The following is a 26,858-nucleotide window of genomic DNA, read 5'->3' as shown; positions in this document are numbered from 1 at the left end:
AATCAAATTCAAAACCTTGGTTACTGTGCACAAATGCATCAGTAGAACTGCTCCCAGCTATTTACAAGGCTTAATCAACCGGTACACCCTAGCCAGGCTCCTTCGCTCATCTACTTCTGCTCGCTTGGTGGTCCTGCACACGAAAGGCAAAGCTCGGAGGTTCTTGGTTCTGGGTCCATTGTAGTGGAATGACCTTCCCCTGTCACTCAGAACTGCGGAAGCTGTTTATTTTCAAGAAGGGTCTAAAAACCCACCTCTTCCAGATCCACTTCACCCAAGATCCCTCCAACTCATTTATGGTGTAAATGTTCATTCACTAACTCCAGAAGCATCCCCAGATACAACCTTTATTCAGCCATTACTCTGGTATTGTACTTGCTCATTTGTGTAGCTTATATGTTTTTTTTTTTTTTAAAAAATAAATTAGTGGGAGGGTATCGGGATTTGTCTATCCCGTGTCATATGCACCTACTTGAACAATGAACCTCGGTGCAGCAAGCGGTAGGGAACAAACTAGGTTTGCTTGAGACTTTCATGTCTGCAGCTACGTCTCCTTCTCTTAATGTAATGCATAAATTGTACTTTCACTGAGATGTACGTCACTTTGGACAAAAAGTGTCTGCTACATGAATAAATGTAAATTAACACTGGCCAGTCACCTGGTGACTTTCATACGCTTGGAGCTATTAAACTTATGAATTTACAAAGTGGTGTCATCTAGCATGACAAATCAGTTTGTTCATTAATTCATTCCATTCATTATCAGCAACAACATGTCTAAAGCAGGGCTGTGGTGGCCTAGAGCCTATCCCTAAAGCAGAGAGCATTGGACAGGGTACAAGCTGAACAGGAGGCCTACCCATCGCAAGATAATCACACATACACACACAAAGGCAATTTAGCATCACACATTAAACAAACTCATGTTTGGACTGCATGAGAAAACCCACACAAATGCAAAGAAAGCATGCAAACTACAGAGACTGAGCTGGATTCAAATCCATATCTTAAGTCAAAACCAAAGTGTTATGTGGCACCAGTACTACTTGCAGCTCCACCCTGCCATTCTTTGACATGTTGATACAAAAACTACTTGACCCCTGCCTGTGGAAACACAGTGAACATAAGACCAAAAAAATTAAAGATATAAGCATAATGGTAAAGTGCATACAAAGAAAATATTATCCAGTTCAATAAAACCTACTCATTGCATTGCTGCAAAGGTTTGGTACCATAGCAAAGATCACAGGTCATACTGGCTAGTGCCGTATGCACACAGGGATCAAACTCACACTTCAAGAGTTGACAGTTCATTTGAATTTTCTGCATAGGCTACTCAGAGCGATTAACTTCCAGCGATTATGATTTTCTTGTGAACTATTTTGCAAACCCCACAAATACTTGAAATGAACCTCTCCCAAGTAACAATGGTGCAACTGACATATCTGCAAATATTGGCTGAACTTTGTCAATATTCACTTTCAGCAAAAGAATCGATAACACAATCAGGCACGACATTTTCTACCCAGCCCTACAGCACTGTCAATCCAAGAACTGTAAATAAAATAAATGGGCTGAAGATTTACTCATGTTACACTGGAGTATATGCAGAACCTTCCTTTGACTGAGAACAGAACTGTAGCACACAGGTAAACCTGCCAGAAAGAGCGGACATTCACGAGTACACTCCTCGACAAAGCAACAGAGGTTACACTATAACTAGCATGCACTGACACCACCATCATACCCAAGCAATCAGAGGCTTGTCTGGGATGGCTACAGAAGCAAAGCATAAAACACAAACGCATCCACCTTTAGAACTTAATGCTGGAACTTGTCATCTGACAAAGTAGACGTCAAAAGGGGGATGATACAGTAGAAGACCCACAAGCAGTTTTGGACTGCAGCAGACTCCAACCCCAACATTGCTGCAACCAAGCACAGCACCAACCAGCAAAAACTCTAACCACCGCATTAGGTCTGAATTCATTTCACACAAAAGGTAAAGCCAACAATATGTCGGACATATTCATTTATGTCTCCTCTGAAAACCAACTGTCCAAGCACTACATATGTGCGCAGATGGAACCACACTTCAATGACACTGCAACTCCTCAAATGATACAGATCCAATACAAGTGTATGTATTCACAACCAGCTAGTTCTTACCCCAACCTGTTAGATATTAAAGGGGACAAAACAATTGTATTTTACCCATCAATGAGTTGCAGACTTCCATATTTCACAAAGTTTATTTCTTTTGAAATCTGTCAGTTTTGCTGGAGCAATTCAGCTCCAGCCACAGCATGGTCCCTCCAGTGACTTAAACCTGGAACCATCTGGCCTCAAGCCTCTGTAATAAAGTACACTATATACACCTTATACTGCTTAGCATTTATTAATTAGTACCAATTCAAAGTTTATTCATTATGCCTCAAAATATCCACCCCCCCACCATGGCATGCAAGAGCAGAACATAGAAAGCAGAAGAGTATAATAGTGGGTTAATAAATGGACCGAAAGACATTGAAAATCACTAAAGTGGATAGTGGTTCTTGTGAGAAAGGTAGTCGGTCTTTTACCAAGGATTCCACATGGCGAATAAGTTGGAAAAACACAAAACTGTCTGCTGAGCAACTGGGTGCACAGCTAAAAGGATCTAAAAGAGGCAAGATAGGATGTTTTAAAAACCTCCTGTGGAGATCTCAGGTACCTTGAGGTCAAAGGATAGCAGGAGAGACAAAGTGTGCTGCTCCTCAAATCAATGCTAAATCTCCAGGGTAGCAGGGCATACCCTTTAATAAGTAAAGAAAGCAATTTTGGCACAGGTTTGTCAGAGAAGAGTAAACACATGCAGATCAAAAATTAGGAACAGGTACAGTGAAGCTATGACTGTATGCAAAAATTCAGGGAGTGAGGGTTGTGTATGCAGAGGTAAGCTTTTACACATGCCATGTAACTAGCTTATAAAACGGTACATATTTATTATTTAGAATTTAAGATGGACTATTCCCAGAAAGGTAGAAAAAAAACACTAATTGAACCACGCACTGTAAAATTTCACAATATTACTAGTCGGGTCTCAATGGCCCATAAAAATACATGCAGTGAAAACAAAAACCTAAGATGATTTGTCACAAGTTCATCCCAACCACATGTGCTGTGAGAATATCACCATTTGGCATCATGTCTGACAGCAAAGCCAAGATCCACACTGCCTTGGAGTCATAAGCATTATTATGGATTACATAATATACAGCAGCAAATTAGTAATTTGTTCTGGCAAAAGATATGAGGTATTACCTCTTGCTAGCCATGGTGGTGAGTATCAGCATGCAAATGACTAAGGTCCATATGCTCAGTCCAAAGTCATAGCGGTGTTGAACTGAAGTAAGAGGGAGACATCAGACAGCTGACTACCCAAGAAGCTAAAGCATAAATGAAACTGCAACAATTACCACCACCACAAATGAAAGCAAGACACCATTGCAAGACTAACCTGTCTCAAGTAAATACCTTTGTAATGAAAAGATAATGCATTGCTATAATGCGTCATTTCCGATGTTCACGGTACTATTATAATATACAATTATTGCTCTGGCATGCAATGACACGTTGGCATGGCAGCAGCAGGTGGCACAATGGTTACAGCCAGGTTCAAATTCCCACTCTCCCTGCGGTACCCTTGAGTAAGGTACTTTCCCGAATTGCTCCAGTAAAAATTACCCAAGTGTAAATGATTGTGAGTAGCTTAGTATTGTAAAGCTAATACTGTAGATTGCCACAGAAGGAGGAGTTAACTGAATGAATAAATTTAAACATTGTATAGGCTTTGAAGCCCCTTCACATTTGACTCCTAGAATATAAAATTTAAAAGATGTTTACCATCAACACATGAAAATACTCCCACTGGCATCTAGAGGAGGGAGCCCTAGCCGCTCACTGCTGGCGGAGATCCCAGCACAAAGGCTAAAAAGATATTGTGGTGAGTTGAAGAGCCAAGTTCATAAGGGGCTCTGCGCAAACCATACGTGACAAACATCGACTTGAACGTGTTCTCTTGCGAACCGACATACATCCACACGGAGCAGAGCAGAACGGAGCTCAGCAGTCTGTTTCCAACACACAGCACAGGCTCACCATATGGCAGCCGTTCAGGACCGATTATCCTCAAAGCATTTCCTCATTTTCACCAGACTATCACATCAACCTTATTAACTGATAAAGAGTTAAAAAAAAAATTTAAAAAAAAAAAAGACAAACTGAAAATTAAGTGTTTTTTCTCTAAATATCTCAGTGCACCAATGGGGTCAAGTAAAACAAAACAAGACAAGCCAATGTAAACATCCAATTTACAAACAGCACTGACATCTTGCTACAGCACACGTGGAACTGATAAAACATGTATATAAGCATTTAACAAAGTAAGCTCACTCCCAGGAGCCATTCCTGAAAGTCCTAATCTGTTTCATGCCTTAATATACATGTTTATCGCAAACATGGATGGAGTAAAGTCTGAACTGCCTGTGTGTAAACTGGGGAGGAGAACACCACCTAACCACAGACCCTGCACCAAAATTTGTGCGAAAACTATTTCTTATTAAAAGAGCTCCTGTTCTGTCCAAAATGTACATTTTTTGCAATACCAATTTTGACATCCCCAACGACAGCCCAGGCAAGCTGAAAAACTTGGCCTCTCCACTCAGACGCAGTGGAGGAAATCATTCAGAACAATGAATAATGCTGCTGTTCTCATACAACTCAACTGGTCAATGTGACGGACTCATCCACATGATTACCTGCAGCTCGCAGTACTGGAGAACCTGCGCTTTGCTACGAACCGAACGTCCATTCTCCGTCCGTGACCTGTGAGGAAAAAGTCCCATCCGCTTGCAGCAATGGAGCCGCGTTGGGGGACACAACACTCCAACGGTTACTTCCACGCGAGCAGCAGCCACGCAGCTCCGCGCCATGAGCTGCGGGCGGGCGCGCGCCTGCGTGAGTGTGCGTGTGCGCGCGCTGGAGCTGCGGCGGAGCGCGGAGCGGAGCGGCCTTTGTTCGCCGTCCGCCGAGCCACAGGTTGACGGGATGCGCTGCCCACCGCGGCGGAGGGGCAACCGCACAACGCCGCTTTCCCAATTCCACAATCGCCTCTCACAAAAAACAAAAAGAAGAAAAAAAAAAATAATAAAAAAAAAAAAATCGACCCGAACGTCTGAATTCCACACAACCGCGACGCCACCGCCCGCCCTCCTCGCAGCACGCACCACGCACCACGAAATAGTACAATTTCGCTCCCTGATGCGATGTTTTCTCTCACTTTCCTCCTCCCGGTCCCGCCATCTTGGGCCGATGAGTGAGAGCAGCCATTACTGGTACCTCACACACACAGCCCCCCGGCCGGGTTTCAGGGTGAAAAACACTTTAAAACACGGCCGGGGAGGGAAGCTCTCCGGTCGGCCGGGACCCCAGGTCACTTCACCCTGAAGCCCGCCATGCAAAGAGAAAGGGCATCTTGTGTAACACGGTTAAAGTAGTGCGTCAACGTCTCGCACACAGCCTGGCTGGTCCAGAATCGATGCGGACGGCCGGACAGTCATTGGAAAAGGGAACAGGGAACGAGCGGTTCGACGACGCCCTAACGACACAGCCCCACTGGCCACAGCAGGCGACGCGGCCACATAACCAAGACTGCAAAGTGGCGATAAAGTCAAATACATGTCATGATGATGATCCACAGGACCGCACACTGGCCGCCCACGTCTGGCGCCAATAAGCCACCAACTAAGTCCAGACACCCGAATTTCGGGCCGAAAATGGCCACTCCGCTGCCTAGAAAGGAGCTCCAGCCGGCTGTAGAGTCACCTGCAGCCACCTGGCTGGCCGCGAGTGGTGGCGACAATGGCCACATGATGCGAACGAGGCGCAACACCGGACATGGCCACCTGGTCAGAGGACAGGCGACACACACAGCGGCCAAGCCGCCACCGATAATAAATGGCGACAGAGAGAGAACGCGCTGCTGGTGAAAAGGGCCACCGAGCACCTCTGGAACAGCTGGGAAACAGCGCGAGGGAATAAACACTACTACTATATGATCAAAACAGCTGTCGCAATGTGTCCGTCACCTGGGAATCGTACCTGGCGGACAGCTGCCCAGTACGACAGGGGGACACGATTGAGCTCGCAGCGTCGCCCGCCCGGGCCCCACTGTGCGCGACTAACTACTTCCCCCCCGGTCAGACCGACTCAGCGAACACGCCTGGACGGAGAGAGTCCCCCCCAGTGAGGCTTACCGGCGACACCGTGCGCGAACAGCCGAGTAAGTATCCGCGGCAGACTCTGCGCGCTCGCCGTGCGCCGCTCACGGAGCCTCTGGATCGCACCGAGCAGCAGCAGGGCGGAAGGCGAGGGGCAGGCGGACTGCGCACATCGAGGGGTCGCCGCGCCGCGCTCCAGCCGCTCGTCTCAACCAGACCGAACGAGTCGCCATTCACACAGCGACTGCGAAAATGCCCAAATTACGAAGGTTTGGGCGAAATAACCGGCACCGCTCCTACCACCACATACCTTCTGCAGCAAGGCCTTCGTTCTGGCGCCATCTTCATGAAGCCTCTGAAATCCAAACAGAGAGCTGCAAAGAGAGAAGACAACACAGGCGGCTCTCTGTCACTTTACGCCGTTAATTGCCTTTTTTTGCACATTTCAACCGGAGGCCGGCACGCAAATCTGCAAGAAAACGCCACAAACGTGCGCAAGGTTGAGCTTCTGACCTGTCTACTCCGACCAGGCTGTCCCTCTCCTGCGCTGTCAGCCTCGGAAAGTCCTCCTCGGTTTCACTCGCTTTTCCCGCCGCCATTTTCTTTTCCTCATCACCAGCAGCGCCGAGACTTCGAGCAGCGGCGCAGGCGGCGGCGGCGAGCGATACTCCGCACGATTTCATGGAAACTCGGCGAGGAGGAAAATGCAAATCCCACCAAAATAAAAAAGCGAACAAAAATAGATTCGATCAGGAACTTTTTTCCACCCAGGACGTAATTTTAAAAGAATTAACTAAATCCTGTAGGAAATGAGAATCCCCCCAGATAATCTTCTTTTTACATCGTTCTACATAAATTACTTCATGCGCCCAACAACATACGATGCACGGAATGCTGCTCATGCAGGGTACCGAAATGGTGTAATTTGGTTAATATCACAAAGTTCCCCCCGATCGACAGCTCAAAGTTGTTGTAATTGTGTCACACTGGCGAACCCACGCCGCTGCCGTCGGAACGCCCTCTCCAGTTCCACGGGCCAATGGCGGCTTCTGCACCACACCACGTGACAGTTCTTGTCTCAGGCCTCCTTTCTCCGGAGCTTCGTTTCTCATATAAACTTTCAAAGGGAGCGTGAAAAACATACACTCTCAACTTTACGCAGACCTTCCGCGCGTTCCAATTGGTCTTTATTGTCCATTCATGTGATGTGGGCATATTCTCAAAGATTCTATTGGCTAGCGTAGCTGTCATTTATAGTGTTAGCGTTGCAGGCGGAGCATTGAGCAGCAAGTTAGGGTGCACTGATCAATAGCAATATTCCAACGATTGCAGCAAATAATGTTCCATTTTAAAGAAAGGTGATTGCAGTTTTTATGATGACTGTAATATCAGCACGAAGAGAAGTTTAAGCACAATGGTACAGGGAAAAATATGCAAATTGTATATCGAACGTGTTTAACACGTATATTATTGCTCATTTGCCCATAACAACAAGCAAAAACGCCATAATGATTCATATGTGTGTTCAAATTCTTCTAGCTGTTTTGTATAGACTTCAAGAATTGAAAGCATATTCAAAACACGCTCTTTTAATTATTTTTTCATAATCTTTTTGTCAGTATTGTAGTTTGGGTTGTTTGCTCATTTATGTTTGTATTTTATGGAAAATAGGTCAGGTGTGTGATGTACGAGCAGACCAGACGTGTAAGGAAATATTTAGTAAGATAAGAAGGAAATATTTCGATACTATATAGATTATAATAGCTCACTGAGTTTATTCTTATTAACACATAGAGTGTTGTCTTTAAACCGCAAAAAAAGTGTTTCATACATTTTGATTATACGTCAATATGAAACATACGTGCTTGTTTGAATATTTTGCAATGGCTAATAATAATAAAAACGCATCTTCCGTCTGTGGTTTCATGAAGTCTACAGCTTGCGCTCCTGGAAGAGACCTGTTGAAGTGCTGCTGCCCGCACCGTTTCCACGGAGAGGTGAGTGACTTTCTCTGCCACAGCCTTTGGAAAGCAAGGCTCCGTCCGTGTGCCTTGAAGCACAACAGCAGACCAGAATCTCAGGCCATCCTATGAGCCTTGGTGAGCACAAAACAAAAGTACGTAGAAACCACAAAGTGCAGCCTACAATTACTTACCATGACTGCGGTTCAAAAAAGAAAAAAAAACCCCAACGCTTAAGTTAAGAAATGCTCAATTTCCTGAAGTTTGTAATAAAATCCGGCAGCCCTCATGAACGTATTTTACATAAGGTAACTTGAAAAAGAGACACGATGATCTGACACTACCAAGGGAAGATACAAAGTAAAAGGAATGAAAAAGTATTCTCAGTAAGGCACAACTCCAAGCCTCTCATTGATTAATAATCCTTAATAGCCACGGCTGTAACCCTCCGAATTCTCTTGTTAATTGTATGTTGGATCACAGTTCATTTGTGCCGAAAGGCTAGTAGTATACTATATATACAGAAGATTTTCGGACGAATTAAATAATCGAGTATATAGGAGAACATACAAAAATAACAATAACAAATATCTAATAATTGCACGCGGCATCATGATCATGTACATACGATAACTCGTAAACCTTCACACAACAACCACGGCGTACTAACTTAACTACAATCGTTGCACTAACTGAGCTAAAGATGACAACAATGCTGTAAGCATGAGAAGGAAATAATAAACAGAGGAATCTACTACGGACGAACGGCTGAACGTTGCGTTAAACGGTTTAAATGTTTACTAAACATACGAACGTTAAACTGTGTATACCTAGTATTACATGATAAACTCGATTCTGAGCAAGACGTCATTCATTCACAGGTTTGCGTTTAGACAGTACATTGATTGATCTGAATTACTGAATATTCATTTTATAGAGAAATTAATAAAAAGTTAAAATAATAAGAACTCAGTAAAAACGACAAACTTGAAGACACACGGCAACTGCATAGTACTGCAAATTTCTGGATATTTGCGTATTCAGTTTTGCCACTGCTTTATGACGTATGTGTGATGGTACCGGCAATTTAATTTAAAAAAAAAAAAGATGGAGGTGCCGGAGGACTGTTGTTTTATCGAAATTACATTGCTGTTCCTTTAAATACGGACGCTATAAATTTTAGGGCGGAGCCAGTGCGAAGGCGGCTTCCGGTTTAGGTATTTACCTGTAGTGTTTTTTTTTTTTTTTTTTTGGCTGCAAAATGGCTGCTCATAAGGACGGTAAGTGCAGGATTTAGTTCAATTGTTTTCTTCATAGCTGTACTGTTGTTCTGGACGGTTTATATGTAAGAAACTGTATGTGGGAAATGTTTCTTAATTCATCATACTAGAAAATATAATCATGTATTGTAAGTGACGCTTAGGGAATGCCACGGCGACTGGATTCCTTACGAAAACAAAATAGTACAGCTTGGACCTTGTAGCTCACATTTGATTTAGTTAGCCTAGTAATTTAGAGTTCTCTGGTTTGTGTTTTCATTTTTCCACTTAGCGGGCGACCTAGGAATTTTACACGGCGCGACTCGAGCAGCAACGAGCGAGTTGAGTTTGAACCTGACCTCCAGCTGTAGTATCAGCTGTAATAAAATAGGTGAATAATAGTGTTTTTAGCACAACGTAACATTGAGAAAAACAGTTAAATCGATACTAGGCGTTCATGACACACAGTGAGGACCGAGCACGGAGTTACTGTCATTCATTCATACTCTCTCCCAGGTTCTGATAAGTCGAGTGACGAAATTTAATTTTGTCAGCGAAATGCTTGTTTTCTTCGCGCCTGTATTTTCTGACATTTGTCGTGGAGCGAATGGAACCTGTTTACTCGAAGCTGATGTATCGTATGTCAGTAAAAGTCACTCAAACTCCTGGTCCCTCGCCACTGACTGTATTGTTTGGGTGCATTTTAGTGACATCTAGCGGCTGGACAGGTAAATACAGGTTGCGTAAGTAAGTTACAGCTCGTGCGGGACGTTCCTGAGATGCTGTGAATGTTACATTTTTTCAAATGATAAATATTTGAATAAGGGGTAAACCTTTATGCAGCTACTTGTGTAATGTATACTTGTTCATGTGGTGGAATGTGACCAATTAGCTACGCTCTAAAATCCCATGTCTCCATCCAAATTGCACTTTTATCTCACCTTTATATTGGACTACACATATTTGTATCCTACTTTATTTTATTATTTATTCTTTCCTGCTTTCATCATTATATATTCCTCGTATTCCTTCAGCATGTTCCTAGTTTCTACTTGTTTGTATCGCCTTATTTATCTGTACTGGGGAGAGTCGGAAAAGCATCTCTCTGGAGGTTATACTAAGTATGGTTGTGTATGTGACGAATAAAAACTTGAAACTTGAAATCTCTCCCTCTCTTAATATAATGTGAACTCTTTGTATTGTCCTCTGAGATGTATGTCGCTTAAGAGGAAAGAATCTGCTAAATTAAAAAATGTAAATGCCGATCCTAATAGCACCAGTAAGAATTTCAAGGTGTACTCTGATTTTTGGAGACCAAAGTGGAGATAAATTTAAAGTGGTGAGTAGGTCACCGTTGAACTCTAACTAATAACGTCAGCACACACACACAACCCACTCTACCTCCCGTTGTACTAATACTACGTATGTGTATATGTCCGCCATGTATTTTACTGGCACTCCGTTTTTACTATGTAGTCCTTGTCCACTGTGTATTGCATTTTACGTGTGTTGCATATTATCTGTACATTGAGTCTTATATGTATTATGTGAATACTGTACAGGTGTATAATGTGTATATTTGTGATCTGTATACTTGCAATTTATGCCGCACAGCTACGGGGAATGCACCACAGGTTTTCGCTACCTGTACACTTGTGGTTATGGTGAAGTGACAGTGATGTGATTCGATTTGACATGTTTATGGGTGAATCAGTCCAGAATTGCTGTTGAATAGGAGCCTGTAAAGGGCACATTCTTGTTTTCAGTAATTTTAAAATAGTTTGTTTTAATGCAACTTGAAGTTAAATTGTTTTACAGAGCAATTTTAAATGTATTGTAGCTACATCTAAGGTTTTAATCAGTGACTTAGTGGTAAATGTGATTTTGGAGTTATGAATAAAATGACTAGCCAAAGCCTCTTTGTAACTCATAAGTTGGGGAACCAATGTACTTAGGTTTGTGGTCAGACTGGGTACAACCTTTAACATGCCACCAGCACACCACCTCTACATAATGTATTCTCAGAGAGAGTCTTGTGAATATTAGCTTCTTAAAAGACCTCTTACTTTTAAGTGCTTTGTTTCTGTTCTCACTGAAATTGGCTGTAAGTAGCTGTAACCGTGACATTTTAATGTGTGAAATAACAATAGTAAGTTTCGGATTTAAATCAGGAGTTTGATTCTACTATGATTGAACAGTGGTCTATAAAGTGCTAATGAATGTTTCAGATTTTCTGTCAGGTAATTGAAATCAGTGTTTGGCTGTCTTACATGTAATTGGTGCAGTATTTGTCAGAGTGGCATATATTTACAACCTGATGGCTCCTGTAAGGGCTGTTAGTAATGCACTTGTGTGTGATTTTTCTTCGAGCGTGTCAGCTGATATCTGAGGGTTGATGCTGGCTCTTTGTAACGTAGATTGGCTTGTTATATTAACTTGCGACACATGCTTTATCATGTACACCTGTTTTATTTTGTTCATAGTGTGTAAGTGTACGTCACTATCTCTTTTACAGAGGGCGAGAGTGATGATGACTCATATGAAGTGATAGACCTTACGGAATATGCCAGGCGTCACCAGTGGTGGAGTCGCGTTTTTGGTAACAGTCCTGGACCAATTGCAGAGAAATACTCAGTGGCCACCCAGATAATGATGGGTGGAGTAACCGGATGGTATGTGAGCCTTTTACGAGTCACGCAGATTGATGACGTCACACTCCTTCAGAGATACTAAATAATTTCAAGTGTTATTAGTTAACAAAATGTGGATTGAGATTACTTGTAATAAACAAATTGTTTGGTTTTATGAAAAGCAAGTCTGGTTAGTGTGTCATTGGATAAAAATGTCAGCTATGCAAACAAAGGAAACAACCAGACAGTAACAATGTAAATTTAGTTGGCATTGCTTATGAAATGTAAATAAAGTACATTGCAGTTCTTTTTGAGTATGCATGCCGTTCTGTTTGTTAAAGTTAAGTGTAAAAAATCATTTTTTTTCTTTCTCCAAGGTGCGCAGGATATCTTTTTCAGAGGGTTGGAAAAATTGTTGCCACAGCACTTGGTGGAGGGTTCCTTTTATTACAGGTAGGAACTGTATCATATCACACACCTGTCATTCCAGTATGCATGTATCTCAATGTATGGTGAAGATTTACATTAATTTTAGTATGTATTAAATTATGTCTTTGTAGGAGCCTTGGAAACTGGAGTGATATTCTCATTTTCATGGTCTCTCTTTTGTAGATTGCCAATCACACTGGTTATGTGCAGGTTGATTGGAAGAGAGTTGAGAATGATGTCAACAAAGCAAAGAAGCATTTGAAGAACAGGGCTGATAGAGCAGCTCCTGAAATCAAATCGTTCCTTGGGGAGGTCAGTTTAAATTTGCTGTCCGCTGATTTGTTCCTTAATTTAGTTGCTACATTAACATTTGTCTTTCAACACAATTTTCAGTGTGCTGGTTTCTCATATTTTGATCATTTCAGTTTCAAAATTTGAAATATACGCTCGTCTGTTTTCAAAAATTTGTTTGCACAGCGAATGCCACCAGCATTTCTGCATCCAGTCATTAGTTGACAATAAAACACATCCAGACAGTAGGAATTTGTAATAGAATTAATCTTGTTTATTATTGCTATATCATTGACTTTTACAGAAACTGCACAGTAAATATAGATAGATAGATATACTTCATTGATCCTACAAGGGAAATTATGTTACAGCAGCAGAACACAATAGGATACAATAAAATAAAATGGAGTACCAAAAAAAAAAGTTAAAAAGCAAACTTGCAGGTCTTAAAATACTTATAATATAAAAAAATATAAAACAAGTGGAAAAATACAAAATAAAGACATGTACAATTATATATACAGTTGGAGGAATAGTAAATATTTGTATTTGAACAAATAAATAAAAAACAGTATGTAATGCAGGTAGTGCAACAATATATAGTGCAAATTGTACAGAATGGTAATATGGCAAGATATGTGCTGTCAAATGATGAACATCTTTAAAGTCAATTAAAGATGATAAAGTAAGCCTTCCAAAAGACTGATGTCATGTTTACAACAACCCTGCCTCACAGCTTATGTTTCCAGGATTGAAACACAGCAACCCTGTATAGGATGTGTCTGGTGGCAGCTGGTACAATAGTGGTTAGAGCTGCTGTCGTTGAACTCAAAAAAGGTTGCTGGTTCAAATCCCACCTCCAGCTGTAATACGATTGAGCACGATACTTAGCCTAAAGTTGCTGTAGTAAAATTACCCGGCTGTATAAATGAGTGTAAATTAAATGTGTGGTTTATGAACATGGAATAAATAGTCTTGCAAATGAATTTTTAATTCATTATGATGTTATCGGAGGGTTTCACACAACCTGGCCTGTAAATAAATAGTAACATCTGCATTATTAAGCTTTTATTGATTTTTAACATAGTGGGTGGGTTTACTTTAAATCAGGCTATGAACATACTTCTGCTCCCAGTGCTTATGAGTTGAGGACTCGGTGTAATTCCAGACTGCAGGTAGCATAGTGGTTCCAGCTATTGCCTTACAATCTGAAGATTTTTAGCTTTTGAGTCATTCTAATGTTATAATACCCTTGAGCAAGATATTTATCCAGGATAGGGTTAGTGACAATGTACTGTGTATAAATGCTTCAATAATTCAGTATCTTAGACAGACCTTACATTGTAAGCAGCAAGCTGAATAATCATTTAAGTAATCTGTTAAATGTTTCCACATCAATTTAAAAATTAAAATCTTATATGGACAAGCGTTTTGTATTAACTGGAAATATTTACTTCAATCTTGAGCGCTGAACAAGTTTGAAACCTGGTTACCCATGTAGTCACCCTCTAGTTCACCAAGGCTGTAATCAGAATGCTCCTTAAAGGTTATCACAAAAGCTCATTAGATTGTTTTTATGTCTGTTCAGACAAGATCTATTCAATCTGTGTTCATGCAGTAGTCCTCGGTGAGACTCTTTTTTTTTTTTTTTTTTTTTTAAAAAAAAAAAAAAATTGGATTCAGTATCAGGCAGTAGTAATTAAGTGTGAAATTTTGTGCCTTCTGGTTCTTATCCATGAAGTGGTAACATCATTCTTTTTCATAACTACATAACTTATAATAGTCTAATACCAACATTGGAATGTACATGCTTGTGTTCTTTTGTGACAGTATGGAATTATTTGTCTTACATGCATGTCCTCACCAAGAAATGAACGTCAGTTGATTTTTTTTTTTTTTTTTTGAATAATTATTGCATGGCTTTGAACACTATATAAAATTGAACAGGCTTTCTTTGTTCTAAGAGATTCCAGCCACATTTATTGCTTTATTCTAGTAAAATTTTCTTGCAGCAGATTAGGTTTATTACAACATGCTTACACTGTACTTTGCTTTGCAGTCTACTGAGTTTGTGAAGAGAAATGTTGTCCTCTCCGGTGGCTTCCTGGGAGGTTTTCTGCTTGGACTGGCATCCTAGACTTTGTGTGTCCCACCAGTCCTCCAGGAAGTAAATTGTGTGTGTGTGTGTGTGGGGAGGTTTTTTTTATTTTATTTTAAAAAATAATTCTTTTGTGCCAAGCACTGTCATCGTCTGTATAATGCCTGTTTATTTGGTCACTGTGGGGGGGGGTGATAGAACACAAGATTTACCTTTAAGATGGCCTGTACCATGACATTTGCCTCTCATTTGTGTATTTTGGCTTGTGTATCTTAATGAGCTCTGTGGTACTCTGAGACATACTTTGTTTTTGATAAATAATGAGTTTTGTGTTTTATGTAACTGTGGCAAACATCATTTTGAGGTAGTATCTTCTTAATGGTGCAGTATTGCCAGTTCTTTGTAGTGTATTTAGTTATGAATGCCAATTTCCATAGTTTTTATTTCTGTTTTTTGTATTTCAAGTAAAATTGTAAACATATTGGTGAAAATGGTATGTGCATGATAGTTGTTACTGGTTTTTAAATCAAAATTTTGCCTTTCAAAGATTATGCCTAACAAGTGTTGTCACCGTGATCGGTCTCTCTGCTGAGCCACTGTAAAAATTAAAGTTGTTTAAAAATGCTCATTTGTGTACTTACTATACATACTTATGTATAGTAGCTGCCTGTTTCCTTTTTTTGTGTTGCGAGGCAGTTACTTGGTCAGTAAATAATAATGCAGAGATCCTCTTAATAGCTTAACTAAATCACCAGATAAAATAGCTTGCATTTTAGCAATATTCAAATTTTGCTCCAGTTTTCTCTTTGGCAATATTGTTGACCAGTATTATGCTAGCCCAGGAAAATAAGTGAAATAAAAAGCGAGAGGATTCTTACGAGCAGAAGGAGAAAATGGGTATTTTGTGTTAGACAGCTCAGAAATAAGTTCTGGGGAAAGTTTCAAAAGAGCCCCTTAGGATTAAGTTTACAACTTAAAAAACTTACATGAATTAATTACACTGATGGTTTTTCTCCGAAGCAGCTTCCAATGAGTGAATTATTTCTTCAGCGGGGTCCATTTTATTAGAGCAGTTTTGGACAGGTACTTTGCTCATGGGCACTATAGCAGCAGGTAGGATTTGAACTTACACCCTTTGGAAGGTAGGTTAGAGGTAGCATGTAATGCTGAAGAATGTTATGTGTACGTGCTGCCATATAGCTGATATCCTTAATTCACTGTTTCATCCATATGATTTATAATTATTAAAATATTGTTAAAATATCGCATTTTTGTCTTCGGTCTGCTCCTTCTGGTTCTCCCTTCTTCATGAAGAACGTTTTTAGCTGAACAGACATTGTTGTAAGGACGTGTGTGTTACTTAAACATATCCTGTGGGTGTCAGTAAAGATAGCAATTCAGCTTGTCCTCGGAACCTGGTCTCGCTCTTGTCGACATCTGCGGTTCTTGCTTCTAAGATTTTTATGAAGACCTATTCTGAAAATGTTGCATTTACACCTCATGTTCTATATTACATGACTTCTGAGAAGGGTTCTTTTTGTTCTTATTTTGGTCTTCAGGTATGTCTTGCAAAAAATAGTTTGCAAATGTCCATCTGGTAGGTAGGGGACGAATTATCTGTGTAAAAGGAAAATATAATGGCTTTTGCAATCCTTTCTCTTAGTAGTGAGGTACAAAGCTTTTAAACTGTCTCTGGTATCACATAATTAAAGGTGAGCTAGATGTTATTCGTAAGGTTATACCCAATCACTATGGCACCTGCTCGATAACGGCACAGTGAGATCAAGCACAAACGCTGTCCAGCGTGTTTGATTTTGACTGTAACATAATGAGAAAGTAATGGAAGCCAATGTGGCGTTGCTAAATAATACCTTCAGCATGAAAAGAGGAGATATGAGCAATTGTCTCAATCTCTCCATCGTCAAACATTTAGACAGGAGAGGTGAATAAAGTGACGCATGTGCAGACTGTTCCTTGTGAAGATCCCACAGCGCTGTTCAGAGACGCTCCCGAGGCCATTGGCGCGCACCGTCTCCGAGGAGGGTTTGTTTGCTCTTCTCAGGTGGAAGGGTCACCTTCATTCATAGGTCCCACACCAGCCTTTCTCATCCTCTCTCTGGACTGGAACACATGTACACTAAAAAGCCTCTACAGCACCCAGTTCATAGATAGGTGCGATTCTTTAGTATATATTTAGGTGCAAAGTGATTAGAGCTACTGCCTGTGGACCTGAAGGTTGCACGTTCAATTCCCGCCTCCAGCTGTACTATCCTTGAGTAAAGTAGCTGCCCTAAAATTGTTCCAGTTCAATTTAAAAAAACCTAGCTGTATAAATGGCTAACTAGTTATAAGTACCTTAACGTTGTAAGCTGCTTTGGAGAAAAGCACCCGATAAATGTATTAACTATTGTTTTTTTAAAATCATATTTAGTTGCTTTCCCCAAGGCGATTTACAACGCTAGATACACTACACAAAGCTACTGACATTTGTCCACCCATCCATAAAACAGATTTAATGAGCCCCATTCGCCGAGGCACACGCGAAGGATAATTTTAGATTCAGAATTATGAATTCTGTAAATACACCGTGAAATAGCTTGAAACGCGTGGGAGAAAACGGAGCCAGATGCGAAAGCCCGTCGGAACCCACAGCCCAGGAGCCGCAAGGCACCAGCGTGGACTCCCTGAGCTCCTGCTGGAGGCGGCGGTGGTCCGAACACCTCCCGAAACGGCAGTAAGGAACCCGTGGGCCGTGCTCGACGTCAGGTAGGCAAGGGAAGGTTGAAGGCTTTCCATATTTTCTGCAGTAGTAATCCTACAGGCAGCTGTGATCCATCACGGAATATTTTTCAGACCTTCAAGGTTTCAATGCCAAGCAACTTTTTTCAACACAGCTGTATTTATTTTTCATTGCCCGTTTGATCCGTGGCAGAAGTTTACTTCTGAAGATGTCATTAGTTTTATCAGCATCTTCCTTTGATGGCTCTCTTTGAATATCATGTGTAAATACTCGCTCCTCTTATCTCCTGTGCAGAAGAGAAGAAGAAAAACGAAATTTACGTCATGCTTTTCTGTCTTGGTTGAACAAGTGTCATATGCCTGTATCTTTTGATGTCCGGGTGGATTTTAAGGTGTTTCTTGAATTTGTTTCTTCAGCTATGGATGTAATATAAAATGATCGGTTCCAGGGTCTCTGTAGGTAATGCACTCCTAATGTAAAGCACAAATCGTATTTTCTCTGAGATGTGCGTCGCTTTGGGGAAAAGCATCTGCTAAATGAATAAATGTAAATGTAACTGAACTTGACAGCGCAGACGCCTGGACCGTAATTTGTGGGTACGGTTGTGACGGACAACTTGTCCGCTACCCAAAAGTTTTTAAGAATTCATTTCTCGCAAAATTGTCATTGTGCAGTTATGTATAAAACACCGCAGAGTCATTTTATTATTTTTTATTAGCGATGCCTAAATTGAGATAACCTCCACTGTAGCATAACCGTCGGATTGTATCATTGTTTTAGGCAGGGTGGCACCGGTGCTTCACAGCTCCTTGGCTGCAGGTTCAAGTGTGGATTTCAGTGTGATATAATGTGATACACACATTTACATTTATTCATTTAGCATGTTTTTCTCCAAAGCGACGTACATCTCAGGGAAAATACAATGTGCTTTACATTAGGAGAAAGACACATAGCTGCAGACATGCAATTCTTAAGTAAACTTAGTTTGTTTCTTTCCGCTTGATGCACCGATGTTCATCGCTCGAGTAGGTGCATAAAATGCAGGAGAGATGAATCTCGATAACCTTCCTACAATTTTTTTTTTTTTTAAGGTACACACACACACTTTCTGAACCACTTGTTCCATACGGTGTTGCCAGGAACCGGAGCCTACCCGGCAACACGGGGCGTAAGGCCGGAGGGGGAGGGGACACACCCAGGACGGGACGCCAGTCCATCACAAGGCACCCCAAGTGGGATTTGAACCCCAGACCCACCGGAGAGTAGGACCCGGTCCAACCCGCTGCGCCACCACGCCCCCCCACGGTACACAAACATTTTCGTACAATACAGGAGTAGCGGCTGTGTAAAGAATTATCTGGGGATGATCATAAAGTTATGGTGCATGAATATTTACACCATATATAAGCTGGAGAGATTTTGGGTAAGTGAGTCTGTAAAAGGTGAGTTTTCAGACCCTTTTTAAACGTGGACAGAGTTTCAGCAGTTCTGAGTGAGAGGGGGAGGTCATTTCCACCACATCGGAGCCAGAAGCAAAAACCTTTGTGCTTTTCCTTCTGGACCTTTTGCGCGGGGGACCACCAAGCGGGCAGAGGTGGAGGAGCGTAGCAGCCTGGTTGGGGTGTAGTGGATGATCAGGTGTTGTGGACATACACACTTTGCATCTTCTCCTTGTGTTTGCGTGGGTTTTCTACAGGCACTCCAGTTTCGTTCTACAGTTCAGACATGTGTTTCAGGCTTGGCAGGGTCCTGCTCTCTGGCGGGTCTGGGGTTCGAGTCCTGCTTGGGGTGCCTTGCGACAGACTGGCACCCCGTCCTGGGTGGCTCACTGCTACCCCGCTTGGAACAAGTGGTTTCAGGCAGTGTGTGTATGTCAGAGCTCAAGTTTTTATTATGCCACTGGGAATTTGTGAATAATTGCCATCTGCTCAGAAAAGAGCAGCAGAAAATGTTTCAACGGACCTGTCAACGTTCAGCAAGCACCCAGTTATAAATATTAAAAGTTTAAAAGCTGTCCCTGTGGTTAGCGCTTGGAAACACTTTGTCCCGAATGAGCGATCGAAAGGTGCAGCGCTGGAGAACCGCCGCACTAATTGGACCCTGCTGAGGCACAGGACCACCTTCCAAAGATGATCTCCAGTACACCCTTTGACACAGCCGGCCTGAGGCCGTTATGACCGAATAACCTTGCACACCTTGGCCGCACGAAGCGCGGCATGTTTGTGCGCTCCAGATAGATAAACTGCCGTCAGCCTGCAAACCATCAGGCACAGATCGAGCAGCTTTGATTAGTCCTGGCAGTTTCAAGTACAACAGCAATATGGAAATCAGATGACTCTTACTAACTGAGACGTTTACTGCGAGAGAAAGAAGGTAAAACTCTACAAAATGGAAGCTTCTAGTCTTCATTATGTTTTCTCAGGAATTTTCTGCATGGCTTCCTAGTTTTTCTGACTGATACCAAGGCAGCAAACTGAGAGGGAATCGACAGGAAGGGCTTCTGTAGCGGGATCGGCTGGTAGCGTAGTGGTCAGAGCTACTGCCTTTGGACCTGAAGGTTGTTGGTTTACCTGGTGAGGTACCTACCTTGAATTGCTCCAGTAAGATTGCCCAGCTCTATAAGTGGGTAATTAATCACAAGATGCTTTGCATCAAATAAATATAGAAAACTACACACACACACACACACTTTCAGAACCACTTATCCCATACAGGGTCACAGGGAGCTGGAGCCTAACCCAGCAACACAGGGCACAAGGCTGGAGGGGGAGGGGACACACCCATGACGGGACACCAGTCCGTCGCAAGGCACCCCAAGCGGGACTCGAACCCCAAACCCACCGAAGAGCAGGACTGTGGTCCAACCCACTGCGCCACCACACCCCCCACTACTTGGTGAAGTACCTACCTTGAATTGCTCCAGTAAGATTGCCCAGCTCTATAAGTGGGTAATTAATCACAAGATGCTTTGCATCAAATAAATATAGAAAACTACACACATACATTGTCTGAACCACTTGTCCCATTCAGGGTCAGAGGGAGCTGGAGCCTAACCCAGCAACACAAGGTGCAAAGCTGGAGGGGACACACGCAGGACAGGACGCCAATCTGTCGCAGGGCACCCCAAGCAGGACTCAAACCACAGACCCACGGGAGAGCAGGACCCGGTCCAACCCACCGCACCCTCCTCTAGAAAACTATACAGTAATAAAGTCTACTTGCTTCAGTTTGTATTGGCATCATTGTGGCTGTCAGTTCTGTTAGATTATGTCACTGTACTGAGTTTGTCTGTGTCAACATAGAAAAGAAATGGCAAAAACTGGACACTTTGACCATGTTATACTCCATAGGGAAGTGACGTCACGGCAGGTTTGGCCGGGTCCCGCTGCGTCGTGGCTCTGGGGTTCGAGTCCTGCTTGGGGTGCCTTGCAGTGGACTGGTGTCCCGTCTGGGGTGTGTCCTCTAGCCCTGTGCCCTGTGCTGCCAGGTTGGCTCCGGTTTGCTGTGACCCTGCTCAGGACAAGCTGTTTCAGACAGTGTGTGTTTCTCCAAAGCAACTTGCCATGTCAAGCTACTTATGATTATTGACTCATACATAGAGCTGGACAATTTTACCGGGGCAGTTTAGGGTAAGTATTTTGTTCAAGGCTACTACAGCTGGAGCCGGTATTCAAACCTGCATCCTTGTGGCCCAAAGACAGCAGCACTGACCACTATGTTACCAGCTGCCTGTTTTAACCACCAGCAACAGAAAAATGTATGAATTCATACATTTATATATTGTTAGTGCAGCAATTCAGACCAAGAACCTAGTTCAAAGAGATGAGGGCTGGTTACCCCACACACTATGCGCAATAGAACAGGACAAACCTACCTGTTAATTACCAGTCAACGTCCATAACCGCTAAACTACCTGTTACCACACGTTGCACAATAAGAGAAATTTGCAAAACGCAACACAAAATTTTCCCAGAATAGCAGACGGCCCTTTCGACAAGCCTCCGTCAAAATCCCGGCGTCCGCATTGACGGCGCACGCAACTCCACGCCGACGCCCGAGCCGGAAGGGAGAATCTGGCCTCCTCCCATTAAACTTGGAGGAACTCGCCGTCGACAACGGTTCGACCCCTCGTCGTGTTCACCCTTCCCTTTGATTTTAACGCCGAATGGATAACGTTTCATTTTTCAATCTTATGCGTCGCTGTAATGAGCGGTGCCAATTGAGTATATAAAAAGATTTGCAGGTTGACTGCGCTGTAATCAGACCCCCGGTAATCAAGACCCAATCCTCCGCTGCGACTGAACTGGCACATTACATCACATGGGTATTAGCAAGTCTACTTTCTTAGCTTTCACACTTACTCAAATATTAGCCTCTGGAGCCACTGGCTTCTGGTGAACAATACAAAGGCTGACATTTGTCAAGGCACCTGTGGCCTTTTAGGGTTCTCCAAAAGAGGGTGCGAGGACACACGAAGCCGGACTGACCGCCGAGAGCGGGCGGAACACTGACCGCAATGATGCTAAGCGCACATCAATCGCACTCACGCACCATTGTACTTTTTTAGGGCGCGCAGCTGCCGGTGAAGTGCCAGAATGAGGTAATAAAATGTTCGCGCGAATGTCTAAGTGTCACGGAGCAACCGGCACCTGCTTAAAAGGACTCCGTGAAAATCTGGTGAGAATTGAAACGCGTCTCCTCTTCCGCCCTAGTGCCATCGTGCACGGCCTTCGCTGCAGAGGATAAAATCAAAACAAACAAGCGTGTACTGATGAACGTCTGTTTTTTTTTTTTTTTTTTTTTGTAAAGCTGCAGGTTTGGTTTAAAGTTTTGCCACGAGATAAAGTGCAGAAAATATATCTGCTCGAGAACCGCTGAAGGAAATTATTCCAGCAATGGAACATGAAAGCAGGATCCTCTGTAGCCACCTGCCGAAGGTTCGGGTTCAAGTGAGCTGTTTTTTATCTGTAAACGTTTTGAAAAACAACGTCGGCCTTTTACATTTCAACCCGTAACGCTTTCATGTTTCATCGGGCTTTAGTATGACATCGAATGATAAATGCCTCCTGAAAACACCAGTTCATCTGGCAATGGTGCCTACACATATACAGTGGAATGGTCTTCTTTAACGTGGATTTTTTACCGTGCTTCACACTTAACAATTGTTGGCCTTGTTGTAGAAAAGTCAACAAAGAAAATTTACGCAGACCCCCAGTGAATGTCTACAAAAACAACTAACTACTGGAACTGGAACTTCGCATGGCAAGAATAAAGGAAGTTAAAGGTTTTTTCATCATCTCTTTGTTGAGTTTGGTGCTTCTGCGGCAGACTTGCGAAGGCCAAACGTGTGGAGGCCAAGTGTGAGGCAGAATTAGGCCTTCCAAAGCTGGTCCCGGAGGGACATTCATTTAACCAGCTTCTCCTCTGAAGAGCCATCAGATGAACAGTCAGCTTGAACCTCTCTACCTGTTTTCAGTTTTAATGAGTCCTGATATTTCGTTAATATCTACGGGCCGTCCCTTTATTCACACTTGAATCTCATGGAGGTCTCTGTAGCGATAGCAGCAGCTAAAGCCGTTGGAGAGTCATGTTCTCTTTGGCACGATGTTGGCAGAGGAACGTCGTCAGCGCTCAGATCACAAAGCGCTAAACTGGAAATTGAGGAAGAATGTCTCAGAGACCCTGACCTGAATTATGAGATGCACAAGGCTGAAATGAATCTCGTGTTTCCTTTGTGTTGAGAGGAATCACACGTCGGGCAGCTTCTGGTTTCCCCACCATGCGAAATGTGCGGAAAACACGTTTGATTAATTCCACGGGGATAAAGTGCTGAACCCGACCAGCCATCAAAAGCAACGTCAGCATCCTTCAGGAAGAGCTGGATGGTGACAACCAGTGCCAGTAAACGTCTTCCTTAATGCAACGTGTTTCGCCTTGATCCCTGAAAGCAGCGATGGAAAACCAAAACCGATCATCATACGGAGGAATGTAGGATTCCTACGAGACCTTTTTCTGAGGCATCGCATTCCAACACGAGACCGCTGTGCACAGGGGCGGCTTAACAGCTCTGAGACTCCAAAGTGCTCTGACCCTGACTTCGTTAAAGGGGGCGGGCAATGACTGCAATACCACCCTACCGCTCTGTGGGAGTGTGTCCGTGAGCGTGCTGGTCCGCGAGCCTGTGCTCCCCTCCCCTTGTTTTTATTTGACTGCTATGTCACGCTACACATGTGAAACTGATCTTGCAATGGGCAGCGCTCGCTTTCTCTTTTCCTTTCGACCCTCTTATTAAGAGAGCCGAAGGCGGGAGGAGAGGTGGGGAGACGTGGGGTGGGGGTGAACTCCCATGCGAGACGGTGAGCGAGGGAGCGGGACTGGGAGGAGAGGGAGAATCGGAGACATAAAGACGGCTGTTGCCGAAGAACTTTACTCTTTCTTGATGGGAAAGAAGCCGTAGCGAGAGGAGCCGTGGATCCGAAGGTGCCCTTTGGCAGCATCTCTCACGCTCACCCAGGTACCCAGTGCCAGTCTGGCCGCTGTGTGTTTGCATGGGTTGCGACTGGAATTGTCTTCGCGATGAGCTGATGATGAACTTGGGGGACATGGTAATCCTCCCAGGCGTTAATGATGCATAAAGGTGAACAAAATCTAAATCAAGTCTTATATCAGGTGAGGTTAGCTTAAGCATTTTACTGACAGTGTGTCTATTTTTCATCTTTCACAATGTCTATAGCGATGAAATTTTCATAAGTTCTGGGTAAAGTTAAACGGGGCTGTAATTGTAAACTGAATTTTTGATAACGAAGAAATCACGAACCGTGAGCAAGCTTGTTCCGAGATTCGCTTCACACCGCAGTTAATATTTTATTTCATCTCTTTAATCGGTTACTTTCATCTACTTCAAAAAACTTAATCGGTAATAATACATTTCAGGATTTCGAGCTGTTGGTTTCTAAATGCTTCAGAAAAACAGGCCGGCAATAAAACGAAACAGGGATGTGGTTTGCACCGACGCAGACAGCAGATGATTGCGGTGGTATATTTTAGGCTGTGCATCACTGACCGTTTCAGAGACAGGTCAGCTGACATCAAACGAAAGGTTAAGAGACCGTGATCCGCACAGCCTGGGTGTGTAATTGACGGGATGTGCGGTGGCGTCCCGGATCACCGGGATCTCCGGGATCTCCGGGACTCCGAGGTCACGGAGCTCCCTTTGTCCCTCAAGGTCCGCGGCACTCTCTACGTTTTCAAAAGCCTGAGCTCTAAAGCTAACATTATTTTAAAACGGGTCGGAGGGGCCAGCCGCCATTGGCCGCAGGCGGTCCTCAAATCCGCCCTGTTTGTCTTAGCTTTATCGGGAGGTAAATTTAGTGCCGGGCGCTCGAGGTGGCGTCAGAGGCCTGCCGCAGCAACCCGGCTCGCGATCGGCATCTTCCCCGTGGCCCCGCAAGGAATCTGCCCTCTGGTCTATTAAAAGCTGCTGAAACAATGGGCACGGAGCAGAACAGACACACAAACGATGACACAGCCCCCTGGGCCAGGCCTGGGGGGGTGGCGGGGGCGGGGAGCAGAAACCGGCCAGCGTGCACGACTCTCGAGGGCGCGGGCTCCAGCCAATGGCAGGCGCAGTCACCCAACAACTGTGCGCTCAGCTGCTCCCGCAGAGCACGTTGATCCGAAGACGGGAGCCGGGATCGAGCTCGGACGATTCCTCGGCGAGCTCGTGCCGCACGCGGTTCCGCATCGGCTACGTCGGTCTTCTTTCTCCCGGCGTGAGGAGGGTGATGTTAGAGGCGTGAGACGGCAGGGCAAGAACAATGAAATGTACAGTGAGACGACCGGAAGGACCGAGCTTCGAATCCCGCCTCCAGCCGTAGCGCTCTTGAGCAAGGTACTTACCCTGAATTGGTACGGTAAAAATGACCGTCGGTTGCGTTGGAGAAGAGAGTCGGATGAATGAAGAAATGTAAATGTAGGACGGCAGCCTCTTAACGACAAGTACCAGGAGTAGTTTGCATCTCAGCCGCTGTGTTTGAGTCTCAGGTGTTTCAGAGCATCTCCATGTTTCGCCGGAACGTTCCATGTATGAATGAAGGTAAAGCACAACTGATAGCACAAGACAGTTCTAATTTGTTTTGTTCAATTAAAAGAAAATTGAAAGAGCAACAAAAAAAAACACGAAAGGATCGACAAAAGCACCGCTCTTGTGCTTTTCGACTGATGCCAAAAGCATATATATTTAATTTCATCATTGTTAGAAGATTTCGTGATTAAATCTGTCCTCATTCTTGGCAGCCGATAGTGCCTTTGGCCTTAAAGGTCATAGGTTTGAATCCCACCTCTGGCAGTAGTACCCTTGAGCAAGGCACTTATTTTAAATAGCTCCAGTGACATCACCCACCTGCATAAATGGGTAAATAACTGTGGTACATTAACACTGTAAATCTATTTGGAGAAAAAACGTCAGACAAATGTGATTCCGTCTTTGTTCTCTCGCTCGTCGTTTCTACTGTTTGTCTTTGTTTCTGTGTTTGAGCTAAACCAAATATCATAATCACGACGATGAAGCGTCATTAAATTAAAACCGTAGCGTTTCCGTTGGCTTTGATCACATTCAGACGTTCGCAAAGGGAGCAACCCTACGGTATCGGGCACACGGACCGCTGGCTCTGTAACGTGTACGTTTCGCACGGAAGTGGTGCTGTGAGCCGGGAGCAGGGTCAGACGTAGCGAAAGAGAGGGTCCCGTGTGTTCCCTGTCGGGTCACGTGCATTTGTTCTTTGGAGACTCGGTGTTTGGCCCCTTGGCTCATTCTCATCCTTATCAGCGCCTGACAAGAGCGGATCCCTCCGTCAGTCTCCCTCACACAGAAACACGACTTTTGTACATGTGCTCATAAACACATCGTTCATTGTCAGAGTGTGCTTTTATTGCGCGTATCACATCAATGTGGGGGGTGCGGTGGCGCAGTGGGTTGGACCGCAGTCCTGCTCTCTGGTGGGTCTGGGGTTCGAGTCCCGCTTGGGGTGCCTTGTGATGGACTGGCGTCCCGTCCTGGGTGTATCCCCGCCCCCTCCGGCCTTACGCCCTGTGTTGCCGGGTTAGGCTCCGGCTCCCCGTGACCCCATGTGGGACGAGCGGTTCTATGTATGTGTGTCACATCAACGTGAAGTGCAAAGAATCAACCTCC

At 43.7% G+C, this 26,858-nt stretch overlaps 2 protein-coding genes across 6 annotated transcripts in view; one reads left to right on the top strand and one right to left on the bottom strand.

Annotated features, from left to right (window-relative positions):
* Nucleotides 1–7,390, bottom strand: part of LOC108920542 (lysine-specific demethylase 6A-like) — a 50,737-nt gene extending 43,347 nt beyond the window's left edge. For 2 of the 5 annotated variants that reach the window (XM_029257850.1, XM_029257848.1), the window contains exons 1-2: nt 6,774–7,390; nt 6,571–6,634 (exon numbers count right to left, since the gene is read on the bottom strand). In XM_029257850.1, coding sequence (XP_029113683.1) covers nt 6,571–6,634; nt 6,774–6,943 — 234 coding nt within the window. In that variant the 5' untranslated portion in view covers nt 6,944–7,390. The remainder of the gene's footprint in view (nt 1–6,570; nt 6,635–6,773) is intronic. The other 3 variants (XM_029257849.1, XM_029257852.1, XM_029257851.1) reach the window with 2 other exon arrangements.
* Nucleotides 7,391–9,481: 2,091 nt separating this feature from the next.
* On the top strand, nt 9,482–16,189 carry LOC108920544 (FUN14 domain-containing protein 1-like). The gene is made up of 5 exons (XM_018729360.2): nt 9,482–9,501; nt 11,996–12,152; nt 12,488–12,563; nt 12,723–12,851; nt 14,890–16,189. The coding sequence occupies exons 1-5, from the start codon at nt 9,483–9,485 to the stop codon at nt 14,965–14,967; spliced, it is 459 nt and encodes a 152-aa protein (XP_018584876.2). The 5' UTR covers nt 9,482; the 3' UTR covers nt 14,968–16,189.
* Nucleotides 16,190–26,858: the final 10,669 nt, after the last annotated feature.

The sequence above is a fragment of the Scleropages formosus genome, chromosome 14 (genome assembly GCF_900964775.1).
Source record: "Scleropages formosus chromosome 14, fSclFor1.1, whole genome shotgun sequence".
Lineage (NCBI taxonomy): Eukaryota > Metazoa > Chordata > Actinopteri > Osteoglossiformes > Osteoglossidae > Scleropages > Scleropages formosus.
This window is presented reverse-complemented; position numbering and strand designations above follow the sequence as displayed.

Bases quoted from the DNA above. Each gene is read 5' to 3' on its own strand.
- LOC108920544 (XM_018729360.2), top strand. The intron at 12,153-12,487 runs GTATGTGAGCCT...TCTTTCTCCAAG, and splicing joins ATGGGTGGAGTAACCGGATG to GTGCGCAGGATATCTTTTTC. The intron at 12,852-14,889 runs GTCAGTTTAAAT...TTTGCTTTGCAG, and splicing joins TCAAATCGTTCCTTGGGGAG to TCTACTGAGTTTGTGAAGAG.